Raw genomic sequence first — 25,140 nt, 5'->3', positions numbered from 1 at the left:
TACCTATCTTCATGGTATCTGATAATCCTATTTTCTGCGTGTGCCATTTCCTCTTCATTTTCCCCACTAAACGTATAATCCCGTGCTATCGTCAGACACGTATTCTTCCATTCTATGTACATGGTTTTTCAGTGTCTTCCTGTTCTAATTCTTGTGTAATAATTCACCTGACAGGTCTAACCTTAGTGTAGTCCGCCACCCACCTGCATTCAACGACATAAACTATGGGAATATTCTCAGCTTATTTAATGATGCTTATTAAACCACAAGTAGTGAGATCTGAGGTTTTCACGCCGATGAAGAGATAATGTTCTGGGTTTTGGCGCCATGTAGACTCGTCGGTGTTGCATCTGTCAACGAATCTACACGGCGCCAAACCCTAGATCGCCATCATCACCAATGAAAGACTAGACTGCTGCTTGGCAATTTTATTGCGAAACGTGTTATTAATTTTCAAGTGGCTAATCTAGATAGGTGATAAATAATACGATTGTGATAGCATTCTTTCGAAGAAACTCGGCAGATAAGGCTAATTTTATGGGATTACAGGAATTGTTGATCTTTTTTGTAGCAAAGTCTTATTTTCCACGTGACTAAGTGACTGAATGCCACTTATCTCATACTAGTATGTCTAGAATGAAGAGTTAAATAACCACCCACAAATGTAGAAATCGGAAATGAGTAGGGAGGTGAGCCAATATTTTTTCTCCCTTTAATACCCATTATACGAGCCTGATTTTATTTATCGAAAAACAGGGCCCGATCATGCAGGGAAGTTACCGGAAAAATATAATTTGTCATTAATAAATTCACCATGAAGAGTTTAAAATAATCTTGAATGTGTATGGTGTACAATATATTGATTTCATTATCTATTGCATACGCGTATCCATAATACGTTTTCTGAAACGAGGTTTCGCGTGTAAGATAATATCAAGACGGGTCTTAAATGAATGGTGTGCGAGGCCATGAAGATGATTAATGTTGCACAGGATAGGACCTTTTGATGGACACTTGTGATACTACTAACTTTTAAACGAGGACTGTGCTCCATTAGTTAAAATTTGCAAACACACATCGGTCTGCGGGATTATACAGGTTGTGTATAGGGCCTACATACAGACAGGCCGGATTTTAAGCAGTTTGAGTTTAGATCAGATGAACAATTGTTCACGTGGATAGCTCGAAACCTGTCTGTATGAAACAGTGATTGAGCATATATCGTTTGCTTCACAGTTGAAGTTTAATTTGTGCTGACTACGATTTTAACGACTGCACAAATATTTGCATCTCTGCTGGTGTCGTAAATATTACAATTTGGTCCCTTGTTTCAGCACATACGGCAATAAATCACACCAGTAATTAGTCAACGTTTCTAAACCACTGTTTGCACTGACAGCGTAATAAAAAGCCAGTATCTACCTGCAGGCAAGGAACAGTTTTTCCTCTTTCTTTCTTTCTTTCTTTCTGTTTACCATTGTCTCTTTCTTACCTCCTCCTGCCTATATCCCTTTGTCCCTTATCAAGCACACTTTAGTTTTTTCCCTTTTTTCGCGTTAGATTGTAGTTTTATTATATACAGCGTGTCCCACCGAAATCTACTAATTCAGATAATTCTCCATTTTAACGTATACAAAAAAATGTTTGAAATAAAATGTCCACAGTGTCTAATGGGTATACATAAGCGATAGAATATTAGTTACCAAATTGTTTTCAAGTTATCACGGTTCCTATCTTTTCTTCGTATGTTTTAAGGTTGAATTTCTGCCAGATTTGAGACGAGTTCACACAACATAATCATTTTTGATGACCGTTGCTGTATACCGTATTAGACACTCTGTACATTCATTTATTAATTTATTTACTTTCTTATTCTTAAATGATAAAACACTGTTTAAGTGCGAAAATTGCTATTATAAATTTTACCATTGCAGAATTGGCGGTTACCTTCATAGGCATTATTAGTGCAAGAAACTGCTATTATATTCTCAATTGGGACTTTATACTGTAAATTACTTCTAAAGACTTGTGTATTCATTTGCCTTCACTCCGAAACTGTATTTACATAACATAATTACACGGATAAACCAGAAGCACTTAGCAAATACGAAGACTCGGTTGGAGACATTCGCCGATACAAGTACAGCATGGAATCTTTTGATACACCTACAGGTTTAAAAATAAAGTTCGCGTTATTTCACACAACGACCGGAAATGTGATTGTTTCGAGAGGTGTGGCCTTCTAAGGAAGAGCATTGATTTCAGAGTAGTTACAAATACAGTGGAGAAGAAGAAAAAGGAAACAAAACGTAATTTCAACACTTTTTCTAATTTGTGCCTCAGAGTTACCGGCATTATGTGTTACGAATGTCGGTAAAGTGGATAGTCAGATACGTATGTAGCGATAGTTCCATCGAGACACAACAATCGATATGACGAAGTGCAGTGACCAAGTTTTATTTATTTATTTATTTAGTGTTCTGTCTGACGACAGGTCCATATGAACAGGATCCTTCCATCCTTCTCTCGGACTGGGACCTGTTCATATACGTTCTTGGCAGATGATCCAGAAGTGGTTTGCCATTGCCTTCTTCTGTGTGTGAGTGGAGTAATTGTTGGGATGCCACGGAGAAACCGGGGAAGCCCCCGGAGGAAAACTCCGTGTTGCCTAGACCACGGCCTTGCCCAACACAAGTTATAAATTCGGACACCGCCGGGAATCGAACCCGAGACCCCAGGATTAGTGACCAAGTACAGAATTAAAAGAAGTAAACAGAGACAGAAACTGACGTTGTTTGTCTTCGTAGTTGTAACGCGATATGGACTGGTGCGTACATCCTAACGTTTCAGAGGAACATACTACCTCCATCTTCAGCAGTGATATGCACAGTGCCAACCGTATTATGCCCAATAATAACGACATTCGAAATTGCGGTCTTCCGTAAAAAAAATCGATGACAGGTTATTTCAACTGCCACCCAAACATTACAGGCCATATTCTTCGCTTGGTTCAAGACGGGGCGTGTGAGTTTAAGGATGCGATTATAGTTCTGCGTTTTCGTGTCAAATCAGGTTGCCCAGAGATGTCGAATTCGTGACAAACGCCTTACGTACGATGGAAATTAGCTACAGCAGAAGCTGACTTTTTTTTCCGAATCGCGCGGCGTCGCCAGTAATTCAAATTATGGTTTTTCTTTACTCGAACGGGACAAATTTACATTTTCACTCCCCAACATGGACTCCAAAATATACATATTACTGAGATATATATATTCCGTAAATTATAAAATAAAATAATTTAAAGACTTTTTCAGTTCACTTAATCCTAATTAATGCGACACTTATTTCTATTTAAACACATTCTCAAAAATTACACTGCTTCTTATTGTACTTTCTATTGTATTTCGTCTGTAACTGTCCATTAAGAGAGACATTCAGAACTGTTCCTGAAACTTAGCGCCTAGGTCGTCAACTGTCCAAGAAGTTTGCCGTATTCACTGTTAACATTTCTTTTAAAAAAATGCATCATTCACACTGTTTCCTCACTGCATGCTTTCAGAAATAAGCTGCTTCAGCAAAACATTGTCAAATGTCAAAGTTTGTGGAGTTAAGTTGTATACTAATTTCATTTATAATACCTGATACGCACTTTCTCATACAGAGCTGCTAACTTGGCTCAAATTCGGGAGGTTTCGAGCTAACTGGATTTCGCTCGACAGCGCTTGCAGTGTAACCTTAACCTGAGGTCAATAATACAGGTGGCCCAAAAAGTGCATATACAGCAGCAACTTTGGTGGCCGCTCGTCAGATAGCTGCTCGCCGCTGTCAACTATTCCACTGTGGTTATTTTGAACATCTTACACTAGATTCGCTAATTCACTAAGTGCCCATGCTGGCGTATGTAATGGTTTAGTTTATTAAAATGTATTTATTTAATTCATTGAATGTGTATACAGCTTTTGGGGACATCGCAGATAATAAACTACATTTCTATAATTTATTTTGTGGCATGGAAAGGGTTTTAGATTTCTTAAACTAATCCCCTGACAATGAAAATTTCCTACCAGACGTTAAAGTAAGGTAAAAGCAAAATATGAGATGGAAAGGTAATGTAGGCTAAACAGAAAGGGTGAAGACCGGCCGAAAATAGAATGAAAATATAAATATTAACGTAGAGAAATAAGAGAAAGAACTACGAGATGTTGAAAGTAGTTTTGAGACAGGTAAAAGGATTAAGCTGCCTATTACGTGAAGGCATGAAGAAAATATTAGCAAATTCTGCTTCATACCGTCACTTTTCAGTTGTGGTAGGAATTCTGGAAGTTTTCGTCAGTGTCAGATGGGTGGAGGAGTAAATTTTTCGATGGCTCTATTCCTAGTAATTTTTCACTTAGAAATAACTTATATTGTACTGTGATGTTCGTTGATACTTTTGAAATCTCTCGAACGCAAAGATTTCTGGTCTGAATATATTATAACGAAGTGTGATATATAATTGTGATTTAGTCGTGAAAGAAAGGAAGACTCAATAATACCGTAGAACCATTGCTTATTTGTTACGGTTGACCTGAATTTAACGCTAAGCGTAGTTTGCGGAATGCAGCTAATTGTGTTAAGAGAATTGTCGTGTTTCGCATTGCTGCGTGGCGTGTCTCGCTCATATTAGGGAGTAGTCGAGTTCAATCTAGAGGTTCCCAACGTAAATGTCTGGCATCTGTCGCTCATTTAGACCATATTCAAGCGGTTTTAACTTTTCTGCGTACTTGATTGGTGACCTGGCGCTTGAAAAAGTTAAAACAATTTAATAATTGAAAAGTTTTTCTCGAAAACTGATAAATAATAACATTACTGGGAACGACCCGTTCTTCAAGTGCCTGAGCACTGCGGGTCCCAACTTTTCGTTGGCTTAATCTATGGACATTTTGGTAGGACTCCTTGGACGAGGGATCGGACGGTCATAATAACATTAAGGTGATAATATTTGAAGCGAAAAGAGTATGAAAATGTTTCGAAGCGAACATTGTTACATGGATTCCCTTGGTCCAGGTGGAACCTGCCGACAATGACTCATGAGGAATTATTGTATTAGGTTTATACTATTAATACGCAAAATAGCTGTTTTAATTATAAATGTATTTTACTTGAATTGTCCAAACTTTCTCGTAAAACACCGTGTGCTCGACAGTCACCTAGTCGGAAACGGGTGTCAGCTGACGGTTAGAAGCTGCTACTACCTCCCTTTTTCCAGAACTTGCAACCGGAAGCAGCAGGATACCGGATGGCACGCTAGTCAAACATCTTCAGCTTTTTAAAAAAACTTACAAGGTGTGTTTCAATCAGGTTGCACATCGAAGGCCAAAGGACAGAGCTGCAGACCAGGTAAATTCAAGCGATCGAATTTCGGGTATTGCACATAAGGCCCCAATTCAAGTCTCGGCCGTGGAACCAGCTGGATATTCCGACTTCAAATTCTCATTTCTTAAAGTGGAAAGAACTTAAAATGGATCGCAACCATTCCTTTCCCAGTCGTTTGCAGTGGACCATACTTTATCTTAGTGATATCTCATTAGTCATTAAACATCTGCAGTTGATATGCCATCGTTAAGTACAACAAAACGAGTCTTGAGGTTGCACCTTGAGAATGTCAGTAGGCCTGATGACCCCAAAGTCTGCAGTTCAGAGATTAAGGGTATATTCGGAACAGTTTTGAGAGGATTTGGACCTACGAAACAGGAAATATCAGAATAATGGAGTAAGTTACATTTTGAATTGCTTCATAGTTTTTATTGTTCACCTAATATCCATGTGCTGTAACTAAGTGACTGTACGAAGATTTCAGTCCTGAAGATAGGGGCTCTGTGTTCATCCGAAAGTTTGACACATAGCCAGAATACCTCAGCTTTTTTCACATCGTCGTGAAAACCTTAAATCCTGGATTCAAATGTCTCAGGATAGGGTGTAGTTATGAACTTTTGCCAAGGTTATGGACCTTGGGGATTTTATAAAGCCAGGTAATTTATTAAACAGTTGAATTATCGTCGGCTGTTCCTGGAAGAACCTGTACGGTAATGTTGCTTGAAAAGTGTAGTGGTCAGAGGCCATCAGTGGCTTGACCTTAGCAAATTTCAGAAAAAGAAGTTGCGGGAAGGGACCCTGACATCTGTGTTGCAAATCCTTTGCGAATACTAATTTCTTACATCATGCCGACTCTTGTATGAACCAGATTTGTTTCGAATTGCATCGCTGAAGGACAAGTGTGAGTACATTGCAGGGTCAAGTCACCGGTGTGATTCATGGCTCTTAGAAATGTGTGTTTGCCTTGAGCTGAATGTACACCTGCGACCTCCTAAACTACAGAACTTTGGCTCAGATGACCTCAGAGGCATGTATCGGTTAGTCCTGAATCTTCCATTTCCTACTCTCTTACTTCTCACCATTCCAAGATCCGCGAGATGTGAAGCAGCTAAGGATGGCATAAACGAACACTTATCAGAAACACATCACCTACGAGGTATGCATCACGCCCGAAAGCTTGTCTGCTGTTGTGTATTCTTAATCCTTCTAGCATGGCGCGACTGCATTTGTCAAAAACGGATACAGTAAAGAGACCGAGTTAATTATCTTAGCGTTTCAGTTCAGAATATCACGTATCTTTGTAAAGTTGTGTGAATGCACTTAGATATGCACAAACTTTTTACATTTCGTTAGACACGCGGAATATTTTTAATGTTCGTTGTGCGTTATATTCCTCAACCCTCCCAGAACAGCAGCATTTTAGAAACTAGAAAAATTCAAGAGTGACAGGCAAATAAAACATTCAAATTAAAATGTCAGCTATAAAAAGCGTTCTGTAATAATATATAGAAATATTAACACATATTAAATTCTAAAGTGTAAACACCGGAACGCATATTCTTTCATTCGTGTTAACTGTTAAAGCAATTTTTATAACTTAAATAGACAACGACGATTGGGACAGAAAAAGCTGGCAGTCTTGTGCCCTATTCTTAAACTTTTGACATATTTTCGAAGAAATACTATAAAAATAATATGGAAAAACACCAAAAGAACACCAGTTTGAGCATTTAGTTGACATATTTTCCGGTCTGTCAGACGTTTAGGCGCAAATGTAGCACAATTTGCTCTAGTTACAGATCTTACAGACTTTCACTACATAAACTTTGCTTCGCTGACAGTAATTATACTTTAGTGCACCTCCGAATTACGTAACGTTTCTGCTGCTGCTACTCTCATTGAAAGCATTGTGAACTGGAACATCGTTTCCACTTTATTCTAAGAGAGACTGGGCCGGAACAGGTGTTTATAATTTAAATGCAGCTTAGAACTTCCTACCAGTTGCTCAATGACAACTGAAAGTTGCAAGATAACAGGAACAACGAACGTTGCCATGAATAGAATCATTACGGCGGGTGGTATATCCAGACGAGGATGAGACCACGTCTATGTTGAAAACAATTTTTTTATTTTACATTATCACTAGGTAAATCACAGTTTTTTTGCTTGCTTTACACCTTAGGCGAACTCGAACATAACTTTATCGTATGTCCTTGTACACGATTTTTAATTGCGAATATTTCAGTAATAATATTCGACGTCTGAAGATGGCTGTCTTCTGGGTTGTTGCGCAGTCAAAACCTGATCCGTTTTAATCCAATGTAAAACAATTAAATCCTATGTATAATTTGAGGTTTTCACAGCGGTGAGTATGAAGATTTCTGTCTTCTGGGTTGTTGCGCTGTGTAGTCTGGTCGATGTTTACCAACGTTTCAGAGGTCATACTACCTGCGTCATCAGGGCGATTCATCTACCAGACTACACAGCGCAACAACCCAGAAGATAGAAATCTTCAATTAAATCCTACGTTTAAAAATAAAGGTCTAGAAGCGCTAATAATATGAACTTGTATATTATTTTCTACACAACGTGGTCCTCAAATTGGAGGAAGTTGAGAACTGTGGAAGAAGGAAACGTCCTGGAATCAGTTTCCTTGCCTACATCTCACGGACCTGCACACTCTGGCAACCGCCCAGACATATGAGTAATAAACGGCAAGGAATTGTGTCATGGGATAGAACTATCTCTTTATCTGTGGTTTCACTATTGATGTGGCAGGGTGATAATGCTCTTTTATCTGTTTCATTATACTCTGCCTGCTGCTCAGAAAAACTAAACCAAGCGTTAATTCACGTGGTGTTATCAAACCAACTAATTTATCTGTTGAGCTTGCGGGATCAGAATGTACAGTTTTTATTTCATAGACTTTCTTCGCACGGTGTGTGTGAAAAACTTTAAAGATCTGTGTTATCGTTTTCATGAAAATTTGCTCACATTGTGCAATAAAATTCTCTTTCGATGGCTAATAGTTGTCTGTTAGTCAGAAGCTTTGACCTTGGCTGTGAGGAGAACATATAGACCTTATCAAAAATATGAGGATTTAACTCTGCATAATGCGGCGTTTTAACAAATACGTTTCAAGTGACAAATTTCTAGCCACAGATTTACAGCAATCTTAATTCCAAGTTAGAAACTATACGCATAGTGTAACAATTCTGGCGCGTTCACAAGAAATGACCCATGACCTACGTGAATGGCCCTGATGGCGTCCTAATAGCCTGGGATCAATGACTTATTCATGGGTGGGCTGTTTGTCTAGGTGGTGATGACGTCACGGAGGACCCCTCACCCTTCAAGATACCAATGTGAACAAAATTAAATGTCGTCTTCAGACAAAAAAGATTTTAGGTCTGTTCTGTCGTGTAAAATGTCACGTATTTACGTATGTATGTAACAAATATGATTGATAATTGAAACATTTCAACATTTTTCCAAAAATTCTCCATTATCAAATGTATTAGGAATCTGTTTAACTGTTCTCGAATTGTGGACAGAGTGGTTTTAACAGAAACTGCAAGGTTACGAACGCACCTAAAAAGGTTAATCCTACAAAGGTGCTGGCCTTACCGCAATATAAAGTATGCCGAGCATAGAGTCATATGCCATATCATTCCAGGAAGAAAACTATGCATCAATGGTATAAGAAATTTCGTTTCTGGATACTTCTTAAAAATGACGGCACGTCTAATTCGACTTTGAATCTCGACTGCGAAACCAGCTATCCTGACTGCTATATTTCGTTTCGCTTGTTGTCAAGGAAAACGGCGCCATGTCGCCTTAAAACAACCACGATCTCCTCCACCAGCGACTCACCATAATGAGATTATTTCTAGTTCCACGTCATTTAACTCTGTTGTTGGTGTTGTCATAAAATAAACAGAAACGACACCATCGCTGTGAGCTTAAGAGAGAAGCGGCAATATGTATTATGTTCTAACGTTGTGGCAGGAAGTGGTCGTGGGCTATTAAAACAGTTCCACGAAAATGTCTAGCCAGAGTAGGCATTCAACTTTCAGACCATAGCTTATCGAATGGAAAACGAAAGCGAACACTGAATGGCTTCTGTCTGATCCTAGGACTTCGTTCTAAAATATTGTGTGCTGCTTTGATGACGGAGCGACCATTGTTTGAACATAATGACAAGGCACGGTACTGCAAGGTGTATTTTTATCTTATAGTCTTAGCAGCGGAAGATACCCGACTTCCGATCGTGACGTCGTAATATTACGCAAACAGCGGCCGTGGAGAAGACGCGCTTTGAGAGGAATTCTGAGGCTTAAGCACGAATATCGGCGCTGCATATTCGCGAAACTTCTTACGTTGCTTTAGATCAGAGGTTCCCAAAGTGTGGGGCGCGCCCCCTGGGGGGGGAGGCGTGTTGTTTGTATGAAAAACGTTTTTAAACGAAATATGGAGAAACATTTTTAACATCCTTTGCTTGGTTGAGGCAGTTTAGTTGTCTTACAGTGCTGTAGAATTCAGACTCGTAGAGCATCGGCGGTTTTAGAAAATAAACGGCAAATATGTTCACAGAAGCAACCACAACCATCCCACTAATCCAGGTATTAAGCGTGTATTTTATTACAGTTTTTTTAAATTAAATGCATTGAATAATATATACTAAATTATAAAAAAAGTATACTCATAGCTAAATTTTATGTCAAATCTGTTTGTTTGCATATGTTCTGGAAGGGGGGGCGTGAAATTTATGAAATTTTTTAAGGGGGGCGCAAGGAATAAAAGTTTGGGAACCTCTGCTTTAGATTATTGTTATTATTATAATCTTCATTATCATGTCACCTTAATATGATTTTAGAATTAGTTACGGCGTTACAATCGGCATATTTAATTTCTTCTTAGTGTAGGGGAAGATTATATTTTGCTTACTGAAATTAGCAGTGTGTAGGAAAAAATGAGTCAACATTGTAACGCCTTCTTTTCTGGACCTTAGATGATGTCTGTCACATTGGAGACTAATTTGGTCGTGGTCTGTTTTCACAGGAGAGGTGGTGTACGACTCCATCATCCAGAACAAGCACAAAACCAAGAGTTACTGGGAACAACTAATGATGGCAGCGGCGACCTCGGAGCAGCCCAGAGTACCGTTCAAGAGAGACCTCCTTAGTCTCGGCAGTGATGGTGATGACGGGAAACCAAGCAGTGACGTGTCTGAGCAAGAGTATTACGACGCCCGTTCTCAGATCTCGCTTCATTCCCCTGCTGAACCCCTTGATTCCCTAGACCAAACGTATGACCTCGTAAGTTCGGGGCCCAAGATTGTCGAAACTGTCGCAAAGAAGTTGATGGAAGCTGAAACTGTGAAGTTGAACAAGAGCGTTGGTGAGGAGAGTGTTATCGAAGTAGAGATACGTTTGCAGCGAGAGAGAGAGGAGGCTTTGGCCCGTGAGAGAGAAGAAGCGCGCCTACGGGCTGCTGCTCCTGCCCCTGCTGATGCCACTACTACTTTTGTACCGTCCGCTCAGGTGGTCGAGACGTGTTCGTCGAGCCCCTCAGTCAGCACCACATCGCCCACAGTCGCAAGCCCAAATGCTACAGAGACTAAGATCGCCCTCGAACTGCAAGAAATGCGAGAGCGAGAAGAGGAACTTCGACGTCTCCGACAGAGGCTCAACAAAGAAGAGGCGGACGACGGATTTAACAGCATCCCGAACACAGACGAAGGCAACTTCTCAGAGTACGGGAGCGAAGAAAAGGAACTCAGTTTGGATGGCAACAACAGGTATGTTGCTGTCATTTATAGTCTACTCTGTTCTTCACCATTAGAGCTGTTTGAGATCAATGGCTCTGATGGAGCTGTCGGGACCACATTTTTTAATTTATCAGCAGATAACTCAAGATAGATTGCAATCTAATTCCAAAACTTTGTCATTGGAGAAAGTCTGAATGCTATGAGACCGCAGTACATAAAAAATATGCATTATCTTTCAAGAATAGTGTTTCAAATATCGGACTACTGCTGAAAATTGTACTGTTATCTGCTATTCTTACCACTATTAATACTATCTCTAATATTATTAGTGATAATATTTCTATTGTTAATTACAGCTTCTTATTTCAGCCACACTTTTTTTGCTTCTCTTTTCTATTGTTACTACTGCTGGTATATCTGCTGTTATTCTGTTATTACTCATTTCTTCTACCATTACTGTTCTACTGCTGCTACTACTACTACTACTACTGGTCCAGCTGCTACTACCACCATTTAATAATAATAATAATAATATTTGCATCCATAAATATCTCTGAGTAGAGCATGAAATTAAGTAACACTGGCAAAAAGAGCCGAAGAGCGGTGCAGTAATATTGTAGGACACCAGAGTGTTCCAAAAATCAACAGGGAAAAGTTACAAATTAAAACGTTACGTTGACAGTCCGTCTGCATAAAAAGTTTCATGATTATAGTCTCAATGACTCATATGTAAACAATTTTTCATTCGTATCTATTAGTTATTATTTTCGATTACTTAAATAGAACCACCTGATATTGACCTATTAAGGTCAAAACATGTACTGGTATTTTAATAAACATTGAGACTGTATAATCATAATCATAAATGCAGCAGGATGCATTTTTTAAAACTACATATTTAAACATTTAGATGTTCACGCAAAACATAAATAACATTCAAAACGCTCTCGTTGTTAGAAACTTCTTAGCCTTCAGTAATCGTATATATAATAGAAATAAACATTTTTTATAGTTAAACTCGTAATTAGATTTGTACCAATGATGATGCGACTTTCCTCATCAACGTTTTATGGTTGCCTCTTAACACACTCCATACTGTAAGCCATATGTCTGCTCCGAAACATTTTCTTTTCAAGTTTGCAGATCTTACCACACTTTCATTCGTTTCAACATTTAAAATTAGATGTAAAAATACAATATCTAACAGATATCACACTTTAATCCACATAGAAGAGATATAAAATTCCAATGGAATTATAGCACAGTTTCAGTATGCTGTTGCATTTACAGTGTAGGTTTGTTTCTGTATATTTGTGATCCATTAGTTCTGAATATAATAAGCCACGCCCTTATTCGTGTATAGGAATACAATTCATTATCTTGAGATATCGGAATGCTGATAAGAGAATGTAACGCTGCTGGCGACTGTAGTTGGTCAGTCGGTGTCGACCGCGTTTGTGTGAAACTAGGTAACCCACTGCAAGGTGGAAATCATGGACGACGAACACCATAATAACGGACATTACGACAGGTAAGTGAATGTTAGTGTCCCACAATGTTGTTTTCTGAACATATCCTGCATTAGCGATCTTTGATCCAAGTGAATAACTAAGTATGACACTAATAATTCAAGTAGTGGGAGTTAGCCATATAACGTCACAGTTTAACGACGATACGTATAAATTTCCATCGTTAGACTGTGAAGTCCAGACATTACAACCGAAATTTGCTTAATGATATCCTGAACTTTATATTTATAATAATCAAACTGTTTTAATAGCACTCTATTTAACCTTACCCCTCACTTCCATCCATTGCATTAGTCAAAAATAAGCGGAGATATACCTCTATTCCCCCATACGTCTTATTGGCGTGGTCCTTAATAAGCAATGTGGACAGCATTCATTGCTAAATATTTCAGTGAAACAAACAAAAGTGATGACAGAACATTGACGAAAATCAACATAGTGATTGTGCCATGTGTTTTCACAGCCGTATGATGAGTCCTGAAGTTCCGGCAAGCCCCGGAGCTTTCTTGCACCAGAGGACACAGTCCATGGATTCCATGAGTTCCGGGCACAGCTCCGGTTCTGGCTCGGGCACCGGCAACGCCGACGTGATTATGGGTCGTCGTCGAGTCACCGTGAAGCCTCTAGACGAACCTGATGACGACGAAATCCCGACTTACATGAGGTCAGCCATTCATACGTCACCTTTCAGTATCTATGTTGTTTACTGTGTGGTCGAACCAAGTTGTGCCAGATTCAGCGGAGACATATCCAAAGTTGCTTTCTTATTTTTCGTAGCCAGGCGATGTACAAATGTAAGTGAATAATCGGGTGACTATAAATAAGATTTTAAGTCTACAAGTAAAATTTTGATTCTGGAAGCTCTGTAATTAAAGAACACGCGGGGATTACACGTAACTGACTAAATTAAGACAGATTTAGAAATGTAACGATATACATTACCAAACCAAACATAATAACTGGAACACACACCGTCAACAGCTAATTTTCTGTGAATGTGCAGTTTCATTGCATAAGGTGGTATTAACTTATCGGCTAAAATTAATCGGGAGCAAAGCCATTATTATTCTAATGCAGTGCGGAACTAATTATAATGTGATTTCGTCATATTGGAAAGGACATCAGTGATACTTCTTATTATTTATAAAAAAAACAAAAAGTCTAGTGCACAGATGACACACGTGTTTTCTGCATCAGCAGATGTGATGTGACAGAATTGTTTAGGAATGCTTTGGCAGTTTCTCTCTGAAGATGTTACATGCCACATATTCCGTAAAATTAATGTTATGAAACAATTGAGTGTTACTACCACTACTGCTACTACTACTGCTACTACTACTGCTACTACTAATGCTACTACTAATGCTACTACTACTACTACTACTGCTGCTGCTGCTGCTGCTGCTGCTGCTGCTACTATTACTACCACTACTGCTATTGTTATTATTACTATTATTATTTGCTGAACAGTAAATAATAGAATTTAGCATAACTGTAGTGCTGTAACAGTACTTTTTCAAAAGGGCTAGCCAAATTCCGAAGCGCTACGTCAGAAGCCGGACAACCAGCAGGTACGTGTTAGCAGTCGAGATTTGGCCAACAACTCAGCATGGAAGGTCTTGTGGCTCTTCCTTCCCTCAAACAGTCACTGTATCGTGTTTCTTATATTACGTATGCACAAACAGACGCCGAACGCAGACCTGACCGAGGTGGATAACAACGCCTGTGATGGGATCTGATTAACGACGCATTTTATCTGGTCGGTTCTGCTGTGTTCCAGTGACTGGACCACGAAAATGAAACAGAGGACTTTTTATTTTTATTTTTTCAAAGTGTTAGCAGGGCTAACATGAACGCTCAGCACCTGCAAATTTCTCATCACACTGAAGTTTGTAATGCATAATTCTAGTGCGTCATTTCAACAAAATTCGGTCTGCATCGTAATCTTTAATTATCCGAATTTCAGGTACTAGATGGGAAACACTTCAGATGATAACGGTAAAAAATTAAACTTGCTTCAGAAACTAGTTATGCCTATGAATTTTATTATTTTTAATGTTTATGGCTTTAACGTTTCGCTGTGTTTGCAGCCTGTAATCATTGTAATTTGTGCAAACAAATAAGCCAATTTTAAATATTTTTGTTCATTGTGGTACTATGTCTTCCGCTATCAAATGGCCCAGCAACTGTGCTCTTACAGCAAAGCGTATTTTCCGAGTACAGTTTCCAACGGCAGAGTACATTAGCGTTTCTCATAGCAGCTGTGGAGAAAAGTTTTAGGTTTTACCTCGTCAAATTTTCCGATAACTTTGGAGTCAACTTAGTAATATTTCGAGTTCGTACAGTTAAACCAAATTTGTTGCTAGTTGACGTGGGCCCGAAGAAGCCCGTGGTATTTAGGTTCTATCGTAAGCTATATAACGCGAAGCGCGGTAACCTAAGTAACTAATAATATTTTAGCTGCACCTGTCTGTGTACTTTACCACTACACGATTCAGTTATCACTTCTTTATCTACTGAGCCTTCAACATTCAGTTTAGGAATGGTGCCATTGTCACGGCGTGTGCAAGGCCATTCAATATGCAAGTTATTTCTTACGAAACAGTGTTAAAGTCAGGTGAATGGGAAATACCGACGTTACAGCTATCCACAAGCCGTGCGTCATTAAACAGGAAAATCTTTAATAGCAGAGGTGGTGGTGGCAGTCCCCCTAGCCCACTTTACGGAACTGCGACCAAGAATTTCGAAATGCAGTTCCGGTAGCAGGCCTCACATAATGTTTTCAATAGGACACGTGTATAGTCGGCGAGTATATACTAAGAGTTTTGAGGTATAGGAGGGAAAGTGTACCGTCAGGTCATCATAGTAGCAGGTAGGATGTTCGGAATGGTGGAAGGCTCCTGTCGCAGTCTCGTAGGAGACCTTCGACCACTTTTTAATTGTATTGCGTATGGTAACACACGTCAGCAATGGCTAAAACAAATACGAAACAAAGTCATTCTCAGTAAATAAGGAAGGTGAGATCATTCATCATAACGGTGGGAGAATATTTTATTTATGTGCTCTTTATGTGGTCTTAACAGTTTAATTTAATTTTCAAAATTTAAATTTCAAATATGAACGAATGGTCAGAACTTATGTTTAATTGACTACCTGAATATGTTTAAAAAGCAGTTTCTTCATACACTCAATAAAAGTTTTACCTAACTTTGAGTAGAAGCCTGAAAATGGACGTTTGATATGCTGTGCTACAAATAAGCCTTCTCCTCTAATTCCCACGAATTAGAAAGCTATACATAGTAGAAAGTATATCATTTGAAATGTCCAATGTAAGGTTTCGCTCGATGACTATTTTAAACTGATGGTAAGTTACAGCTCCTTTCTAATGCGTGATTAATGCACCATTTTGCAGCGAAATTTCGGTACAGTACAGTTTTGAAGTCGACCATTCTCAGCGCCCCGAAACATGAAGAACCCAAGGTCCAGCCAGGCACATACAAGAGTTCTGACTTCCCAAGAACTGCCATACGGAATACTTGTACAAAACAAAACAAAAATATCACTAATCAAATCAATTATTTTCCCATTGTAGTTACTGAAATCAGAACTTTCTATTTTTAACAGGTGACCTTTAAAATTCCTTTTGCACACAGCGTGGAAATTTAATCCAAGAGATATCTATTGTTTAAATACAGCCTGTATTCCGTTCCAGTGATTTAAAACTACTGTGAAGTTTATCTTTTAACACAGACTGATCAAAAATTATCTTCGTTTTCTTTTAAATTGCCTGTCTTGAAGAGGCATGAGATAGGTAAATAAGCACATACGTCTTATCTGATAATCGTGATTATTAAATCGGTTCGCGGTGGACAGGCAGTATCGTAAAATATGTATAAAGTTGTCAATAAATATCTAATCTGCTCTTGGTGTAGCTTACTGAAATTCTTGAACGTTGGGCCACATCTAACATTTTATTTTATTTTAAGTAACACTATTTTTGTAACTGATCGGTTAATAAGACACTGCATAGGCTTCTGAAGTCCGAAAACTTGTTGCGAGTTTACGGTAGAAAATGAAAATTCCTATCAAACGTCGCACTTATGTGGTTATGACTGCTTCGTATTGGGGAACTGACAGGTTACATTTTGGTCAGGACACCGCCGTGAGATCCTCAAATCTCAAATATTTACGTAGTTTCTTTTTGAGTAACATTTAGTAGTAGTCCAATGTCTAAGCGTCAAACAGATCGGACCAGAACGTCCCCATCTGCCGTGTCTATTCACTGGCATGGAAAGGTTTAACCCAGAGTACCATGTCGCTACTGTTTAAACTTCTCGTTACTTGTACTCATACTTCCACGACTTTGCACATCACTAGACCTGCCAGGAGGGCACAGTAAACTTTTATCTCCATTTCGCACGTAGTCATATCCCAGAAGTACGGTATCTTCTTGATTTTAAGCAGATGATAGACGAGGAGTTAAAAGCAAGACTCTTATCATAATTGACTTTTATTGAACTCGTTATCATGTTGATTGATCATTGTGTGATAAAGTTACCGCTCGATAAAAATGTAGTACAGGGTGCATAATGAAATCGCGTTACTTAATTGTTGTGTAACACAAAGAACGTCACAGGAAATGAAACCATTAACATTTTTTCTTGGCCTGGTACGAGCCTCACTTCCCTGTTGTAAATTCACGAAAAATATCCGCTTTCATACAGGCGAGAAAGGTGATTTTATGTTACATTTACTAATTAAAACGTATATTTTACTTATATTGTTGTCTTCTGGATTATTGAACCGTGTAGTCAGGTAGAAGTTTATCAGCTTTTCAGAAGTTCTTGCTGCCACCATCATCACGGGGGGAAAGTGAGCAAAAAACTCTGAAACGTCGGTAAACTTCTACCAGACTACACGGTGCAACGACACATAAGACATCCACTTCGTACTTTGCCGCCTTGAGAACCTGAAATATAATTTATTTCCTGTTTTCGTGACATATATATATATGATGTAAGAAGTAATTACAAGCACTCAGATTGTTTATTGCAATCAATTCTTTGGCTTATTGCTATAGTATTTTATTTCTTCGCCGTGTTTACAAGACATGTTACAAATCTATACTTGTATGACCTCAAAGACCGAACATACTAAATCTTACTGAAGAATAAAGCTTGTTGTTCAGAAAAATATTTCTAAGCCTGGTTTGTAAATACGAAATGGCAAATAATGAGATGCGTCTCATCTTCTGACGATTGCATTTTTCACCTTCTAGAATCACTTTTCAAACGAAACATGGACTCGCGAAGAGCGATAAATAGGCACTTAAATTTCGATGTCTTCTTTCTGATGATTTTAGTCTTCGTCGACATTAAGTGGCAACATTTCCATGATATATAATGATACCTACAATAAATATTATCGGTGCACGTGGCTCAGTAGAGCCAAAACGCGTTTGCTATCTGTAATAATGAAAATTTTTTGGTAGCTTGGTTAATTGGTTTGATGATAATTTGCTTTTGGGGCATTTTGGGATATATCTATGATTATGAAGATGGCTGTCTTCTGGGTTGTTGCGCCGTGTAGTATGGTGGATATCCACGGCGCAACAGCCCAGAAGACAGCAATCTTCAGACTAACCGCTGTGAAAACCTCAAATCCTACATCTATGACTATGTTTACTAATTCAGATTTCCGCCTCATTCTTGACCGTCAGTTTAAAAGTGGTAGCATGATTAAAATTCTGGAATTTATTGCAGTATTTTATACACATTCACGCAATCTTATTGTTTAATATTGCTGAGATGGTTCATACCTGTAGTCGCAATGCGTGCGACAGTTGAAGTTTGTACTTACGTAATGTTGCAGTAGTTCTAAAAATAATTCAACGTGCATAATGAATTTTTAGTTACTCTTTGATTAGCAAAGCCATCGAGATTTCCTACAAGCTATTTTTCCATAATGATGACATAATTTCCAACATCGGAACCAGCCAGATACAGAATAAGTTCACTTTACAAGACGAAAATAATTTCATATTCCACTGTACTATTCGCGAGACAGTCACACGATTTTCTATGTTAATCAAGTTTTTTGGGGGGGTGGAGGTGAATACCGAATAATAATAACCAGTTATTTACTTCTAACCATCGTGATTTAATCTGTGGTGTCAGAATGTGGATTGGTGTACGTTACTGTAACTAACCCTGGTACGAGGACATTAACAAAGAGACAGAATACTGAGGTGTAGGCTTTGTACATCGTTACTGACTTGTCCTCAGGGGTCGCAGAAACGTGAGCAGTACAACAGAGACTTCTATCGTTCAGCGGGAGGAAGTCAGGTAAGCCTCTGATGAAACAAATTAGAAGCAGAACATTGAAAAGAAATTCCAAAAACTATATAGGGTTGGGGTCATAATTATCTCTCACCGATTCGATTATGTACAGTTATGACGTAGAATCTATCAATCGGTAATTTCGAAATTCCTCATCTATCCGCAAGGAAATTTAAGAAGTCTGATCTATTTCAACATCCGTACTACAGAATGTACCATTTAAAACAGTCAAGTCGAACATTGATTCACTTCGAAGTCGTTTTCTGCTCTTCGCTAAGCATTTAGGAACACGTATCTTGAAAATAAGACAACAATACTTCGACTGATAACAAAATTTTGAGAAGGTGGTGGACATTTTTCAGCGTCTGCTGAAACACTGTTTTATAACAAATGATCGCGACGAAACAACTCGTTTTGCTATATTTATGTCATCAAAACATGTTTTTCAGAGCGTTGCGTTTTAAATGGAACATCTTGTACTGAGATTTTAACCATACACATACTTCATGTTGTCCACTTTACAATGACGTCAAGGACGACCACCACCACATTCAGCACCTTATATGACGGGATTCAGTTTCACAAGAACTGAGGTACTGGTGTATACCTACAACACTGATAACCATCGGTGCAGAAAAAGTGGCTTTGTTGTTGAAAGTCTTGGGTCTGTAGTGAGAAAGGAACAGCTAAGTTTGTTAACTTCCCCTAGTATTATGGTGACAAAGTTTAGGATGTTGACATGAGCGAGATGTGTACGAACATAAAAAGGGTGAAACAGGGAATACATACCCAATTTTGGTTGGTAAATTATTGTCGAAAGAGTCCGCATGTGGAACCTACGAGCATATGAATGAGTGTAGTATCTGGCTGTTGTGATAAATGTGAAGGTGTAATAACAGAGAATGCCTATTAAATGCGTGAGGACTCATAGTTCATGATACGGAGGGGGGTTTCGGGTATGTTTTGAGATTATTTTCTCAGCATTCACCTCGAGAAACTGGGGAAAGCCACGCCTTTAGGAACGATAACCTGTAACCCGGCAGAGGATCAGAGTACCTTGTGCTGTACCAACCTGCTTCGTAAATTGTCATTTACTTATACAGTAGACTCCCGATTATCCAGTGGCGGATTAACCGGGGTTTAACTCGATTGAACCAAAATTAATGTATAAAATGTAAAAGTTAGAACGTTTTAAAAGATGGAATAAATATAATAATATTATTTAACGTATTAACATTCATCAGGTGTTGCTAAAACTTAAAGTTTACGACAATAGAATGTTATTACTGTCTGTTGGAATTTTCTTTAAAAATAGTTGGTATAAACTGTATTACATCTTATATAAAACCCTTTTTGTTATTACTAAATCTTTAAAAACTACAGTAGTTTACGTCTGTAAATAGACTGACGTATTTGGTGATATTTGCGTGTTTTTCTTTCATTTTTGTGGATTATCCAGGAAATAAAATATACTTCACAACCAACCCAGATAATCGGGAGTCTACTGTAAATGCGTCTGCATACCGTCTGGATATTCTTTATGAAGAAAGGCGAGTGTGATGCCCTGTATCGTGATATGAATATACCATAGCCTTGAAGTTAACTGCAGGCCTACATAAACTAGTTAGGAATTTTGCATATAAAGCACGCCTATTTTCCTTATATATCGTTGACGTCACTTTGAACGGGCCCATCAGTTGCGTGGCGAAGACTGGGTTGATAAGGGTGCGGAAAAGGCTTTACGCAGACGCTCCATATAGTTGCAACACCAACATTTCAAAGTACGTGGTCATTTTGCATGTTCATAGCCCTGCAATTACTTAAGATTTCGGGTTCTCACGACGGCGAATATGAAGATGGCTGTCTTCTGGGTTGTAGCGCCGTGTAGTCTGGTAGAAGTTTACCAACGTTTCACATATCCTTGCTACTTCCATCATCAGGGCGATGATCAAGAACCTCTAAAATGTCGGTAAACTTCTACCAGACTACGCGGCGCTACAACCCATAAGGCAGCCATCTCCTGGAATTATTTTATGACGTGTCAGCACACAATTGATACAAGGTAAGCAACATGTCTCGACTACAATATACTTATCCTCATGGCCCAGACGCTAAATTTAAAAAAGAGTGCCTGATAATGCTAATTATGATTATGACGCGGACAGTTTATTTCTAAACTCTGTGCAACATATCAAAAAGTGAAAACATTATTGTAATGTACAAATGAAACCAAAACAAATGTTAATGATATTAAGACTACATCTGCACAAGCATTATCAGCTTTGTAAATGTAAAGTTTCGTCTGATATTAAGTATCACACCATTAAGATGTATTATCAGCTCAGACAGTTTATAATTTTGCAATTGTCATGGGTAAATGAAATGTACGAAAAGCTGCACTACCTTAGTAAGATCCTGGAAGGTTCTATTCTGAACTTTAAAGTACGCCTTTCCAACAATGAGTAATCTTCATTTATATATCTGTAACATTCATGAGTTCACACAGAACATAACCACAACTAAAATTTGTTGTCATTATATGATTATTTTCTGTAGACTTTTTGTGCTGGTCTTCATAAATTCTTTCTACCTTGACTAGGAACATAACTAACAAGATGGTTTACCGAACCCGGAGTTTCATCACCGAATTAACCAAAACCCTCCACCTGACCCTGTCCTGGGCCAACAAAATCCAGTCTCCTTCAACTCCTATCTCCCATAGATCCCGCCTGAGATTATCCTCCCATCTACGCTAGGTCTCCCCAGCGGTCTCTTCCCCTCAGGCTTCCCAACCAATACCCGGTGCACACCTCTTGTCCCATCCATGCGCGCTACATGTCTTCCTAAATAGTTTATATGTTCATCAAGTCAAGAAATTCATTAATGAGATTACTGATATGTTTAATTTCAAGGAACCAAAAGGAAACTCCTATTGAGCGTGAAATTCGTTTAACACGTGAAAGAGAGGAAGAACTGCGTCGAGAGAAACGCCTTCCTCCAGTCAACTCTCTTACTTCACCTGCTGCTGGGAAACAGGAAGTAAGATTATCTGTGTTGGTATAAGTGTGTTTGTCTCCATTACATAAATTCATTTATGCTGCATGGCCCATCGCCCTTCTGATGGAGACAAGAACCTCTGAAACGTCGGTAAACATCTACCGGACTAAACGGAGCAACAACCCAGAAGACAGCCATCTTCTATATCAAACTTACTGCTGCTATGAATTCCATATGTAATCAACTTGACTCTTTTATCTTTAATGTTTTACAAAAAAGAAAATTCCATTCTTATCTCGCTTTCCGATTCATAATTATCTTATTGTGAGTCAAATGTTCTTATCAATCTATACATTATCAGCATAACAGCAGAAAGAATTAAATATGCACACTAAGAAACATGCTTTTATAATTTGCAGAATTTTAATATCATCTCATAAAATAAATCTAGGTTTGGTCTTGTGGGTTGTACTTCAATGTGGTGCATAAATAATAATTTAAGTACCTATCTAAAAGCCCACACAGTGTTACATCCCCAGAGACCATCATCACCGTGAGAACCCGAAATCTCAGGTTTGGAAAGTTTCGTCAAAATAAATCTCAGTATTTTTTATAAATTTTTAAAAAGACGTTTTGCAGTTTTTCAGAAGTAATTCTATACCTGTAAATATTCTTTTTTTTTTTTTTTTTTTTTTTTTTTTTTTTTTTTTTTTTTTTTTTTAGAAATTCGACTCATTTTCTATGATCTATTCTGGAAAGAAAATCTTCATTCCTATTCTTCTAGCTTCACTAAAAATGGGCGTAGGTAGAACACGATGGATGGACCCTTGAAAATTGATATGTTTACTTAGCCTCTCCAGGCAACTGCTGATTGAATCATTATTTAAAAAATTACTTCAGTCATTATTTAACAATCATTCATAATTACCTTGACATTTTATGGCAGTTGATAAAAAACCATAAATGTGCTACACTGGTTGCTTTATTTATAGCAGTAGTTTCGTGCATTAACTAAAGATTACTTAAAAACTGTAAACTGTTATTTCAGGTACGAAGAATTAACAGCAGAAACACTCTTTCTAATGACTGTCGAAGCGTCCAGCATCGCCTAGCAACAAGTCGCATCCAGCAAGAGATAAATGAGGCTACAGAGCGTGAGAAGGAACTGCGTGAAGCAGGCACAATACAGACTATGTCTGAGGACACAGTGGATTCAAAAGTATGTTTATTTCGACAAGATTACGTCTCTAATACCTTATATTTTTAGTTTGTTTCTATGGTAACTTATAATGTCTGTCGCTGAAAATCTAGACATAGCTTTAACTGACGAGAATGGGGTAGACATTTTTATCGTCTTCTCAAACACCAAATATATTCATGTGAGAGGATCCGATGCTTGTAAACAAGAGATCGTGTTCATAGCACAGAAGAAATATGGGAGAAACTAGGCATACTTTCAGTTGCACAAATAAAATGTAAAGTACTAATTGTCCATTTATATTGGCAAGAGTATATTTACTAATGCACCTACGAGAAAATGCTGAATTAATTAAATTAATAGTGAACCAATTATAATTCTTCTACCTGTTAAATGATCCATTTTCATATAATTACATAAAGTACCAAGAAAAAATAAAAAGAGAAACTCCAACTCTTTCTTTCTTTCCTTCTTCTTTTCTTTATTCTTCTTTCTCTCTCTCTCCTTTTTTTCTTTTTCTTTCTTTCTTTCTTTCTTTCTTTCTTTCTTTCTTCTTCTTCTTCTTCTTCTTCTTCTTCTTCTTCTTCTATGGCTCTCCGGTCTGTATTCGGTCCATGGCCTCCTCAATTCTCCTCTTCCATTCGGTCCTCTGTTAGGTCCGTCTATCCGAGGCTTTGATTGAGGTTTCGAAACATCTTCCTTTTTACGGTGCAAGGTTGTTAGCCTTGCGACCAACCCCCAACCTGGAGGAACAGGGTACCTGTCTTAGTCTGACCTCTCCCCCTCGACCAATCTGGCTTGGGAGGCCCTATCAGTAGCTCTTGGGATCACTGAAATACTCAAGCCCCACCACCACGACAAGGTGCAGGTACCATTACCAAGAAAAAATAAAAAGAGAAACTCCAACTAGAAGAATTTTAGTCTCTAAAAGCCATTAGAAAAATAACAAATATGGATTCCAAGGGATTTGAAGTTCTCATGCGAGTACAAATATTAATATATATATATATATATGACAGCTATCTTCATCTTAAACACTATGTACAAGGATCAGTCACTGCTAACGAAGTTAAAACATTATATTATACATTTAAAGTACGCATACTTGAAAATTTCCATTTGAAGTTTAGTTATGGGGCGTTACAGTGCAGCCTATAGCAAATATTAAGATAATTTTACACACATACTTTTCAGGTAACACGATTTACAGACTTGGCAGAATTTGCCATTGAGGAGCAAGATCGTAAACTTCTAAAATCCGTCTCTACATCGCACATTCCGCAATCAGTAGATGAGATAAATGGTCAGGCCAGCCCCTCCATCACTTCTGTACAGAAAATACAGAATAACAGTCCACCAGGAGGACACAGCACAGTTGGTCGAACTATATCTCAGAGTCCCAGCACCCTAACTCTTAGCCCACGGAAGTTCCCTGCTTCTCTGGGTCAAAAGGGATTGATGCAGAGATTTCTGGCAACTAGAGGAAAGATGGGGACACTCAGCTCTGGATTCGTTACTGCATCAAATTCGCCCACTCCAGTGCCACTACCAGTATCTCCTGTTACAACCAACAAACTTGCAGATACATCACTTGAAGAACAGCAGGTGAGTATTGATGAACTGTTTGAAGTTCCACAACCGAATGTCACAGCTAACTAGTCCGCTTTCCTGTTTCACATTCAAGAGGTCTGAGATTCAAATTTCAGCCTAGAAATCAGCAGCTATTCTGACAGGTTTCTCACGGTATTATCGTTTTTTCATCAAACAGAATTCACAAGACAATGAGAAAGAGAATGGAGATGTTCAGCGAACAATGTCTCGTCGAGGATATATTTCAGCGGGAGAAAAAATCCAAGTGGAACTACAAGAGATGCAAAAACGTGAAGAAGAACTGAGGTATATATGATTTGATTTTATGTTGTAGGAATGAAAAGGAAATTATAATTTTGTAAT

General features: G+C 38.4%; 1 protein-coding gene and 1 long non-coding RNA gene across 4 annotated transcripts in view; one reads left to right on the top strand and one right to left on the bottom strand.

The window, feature by feature from the left end:
- Window positions 1-25,140, bottom strand: part of LOC147872632 (uncharacterized) — an 83,090-nt gene that overhangs the window by 50,709 nt on the left and 7,241 nt on the right. The gene's annotated exons all lie outside the window — the stretch shown is intronic.
- The window catches only part of mdu (mitotic spindle positioning protein meduse), a 68,686-nt gene that overhangs the window by 37,972 nt on the left and 5,574 nt on the right, over window positions 1-25,140 (top strand). The window contains exons 4-11 of one of the 3 annotated variants that reach the window (XM_087356062.1): window positions 10,417-11,155; window positions 13,118-13,318; window positions 18,939-18,998; window positions 20,690-20,773; window positions 21,905-22,031; window positions 23,038-23,208; window positions 24,382-24,792; window positions 24,956-25,083. In XM_087356062.1, coding sequence (XP_087212188.1) covers window positions 10,417-11,155; window positions 13,118-13,318; window positions 18,939-18,998; window positions 20,690-20,773; window positions 21,905-22,031; window positions 23,038-23,208; window positions 24,382-24,792; window positions 24,956-25,083 — 1,921 coding nt within the window. The remainder of the gene's footprint in view (window positions 1-10,416; window positions 11,156-13,117; window positions 13,319-18,938; window positions 18,999-20,689; window positions 20,774-21,904; window positions 22,032-23,037; window positions 23,209-24,381; window positions 24,793-24,955; window positions 25,084-25,140) is intronic. The other 2 variants (XM_087356063.1, XM_087356064.1) reach the window with 2 other exon arrangements.

The sequence above is a fragment of the Zootermopsis nevadensis genome, unplaced genomic scaffold (genome assembly GCF_977971745.1).
Source record: "Zootermopsis nevadensis isolate Lab colony 2312 unplaced genomic scaffold, Znev_1.0 Znev_ptg000025l, whole genome shotgun sequence".
In the NCBI taxonomy this organism is placed as follows: domain Eukaryota; kingdom Metazoa; phylum Arthropoda; class Insecta; order Blattodea; family Termopsidae; genus Zootermopsis; species Zootermopsis nevadensis.
The sequence above is the reverse complement of the archived record's forward strand: the minus strand, read 5'-3'. Positions and strand labels throughout refer to the sequence as shown.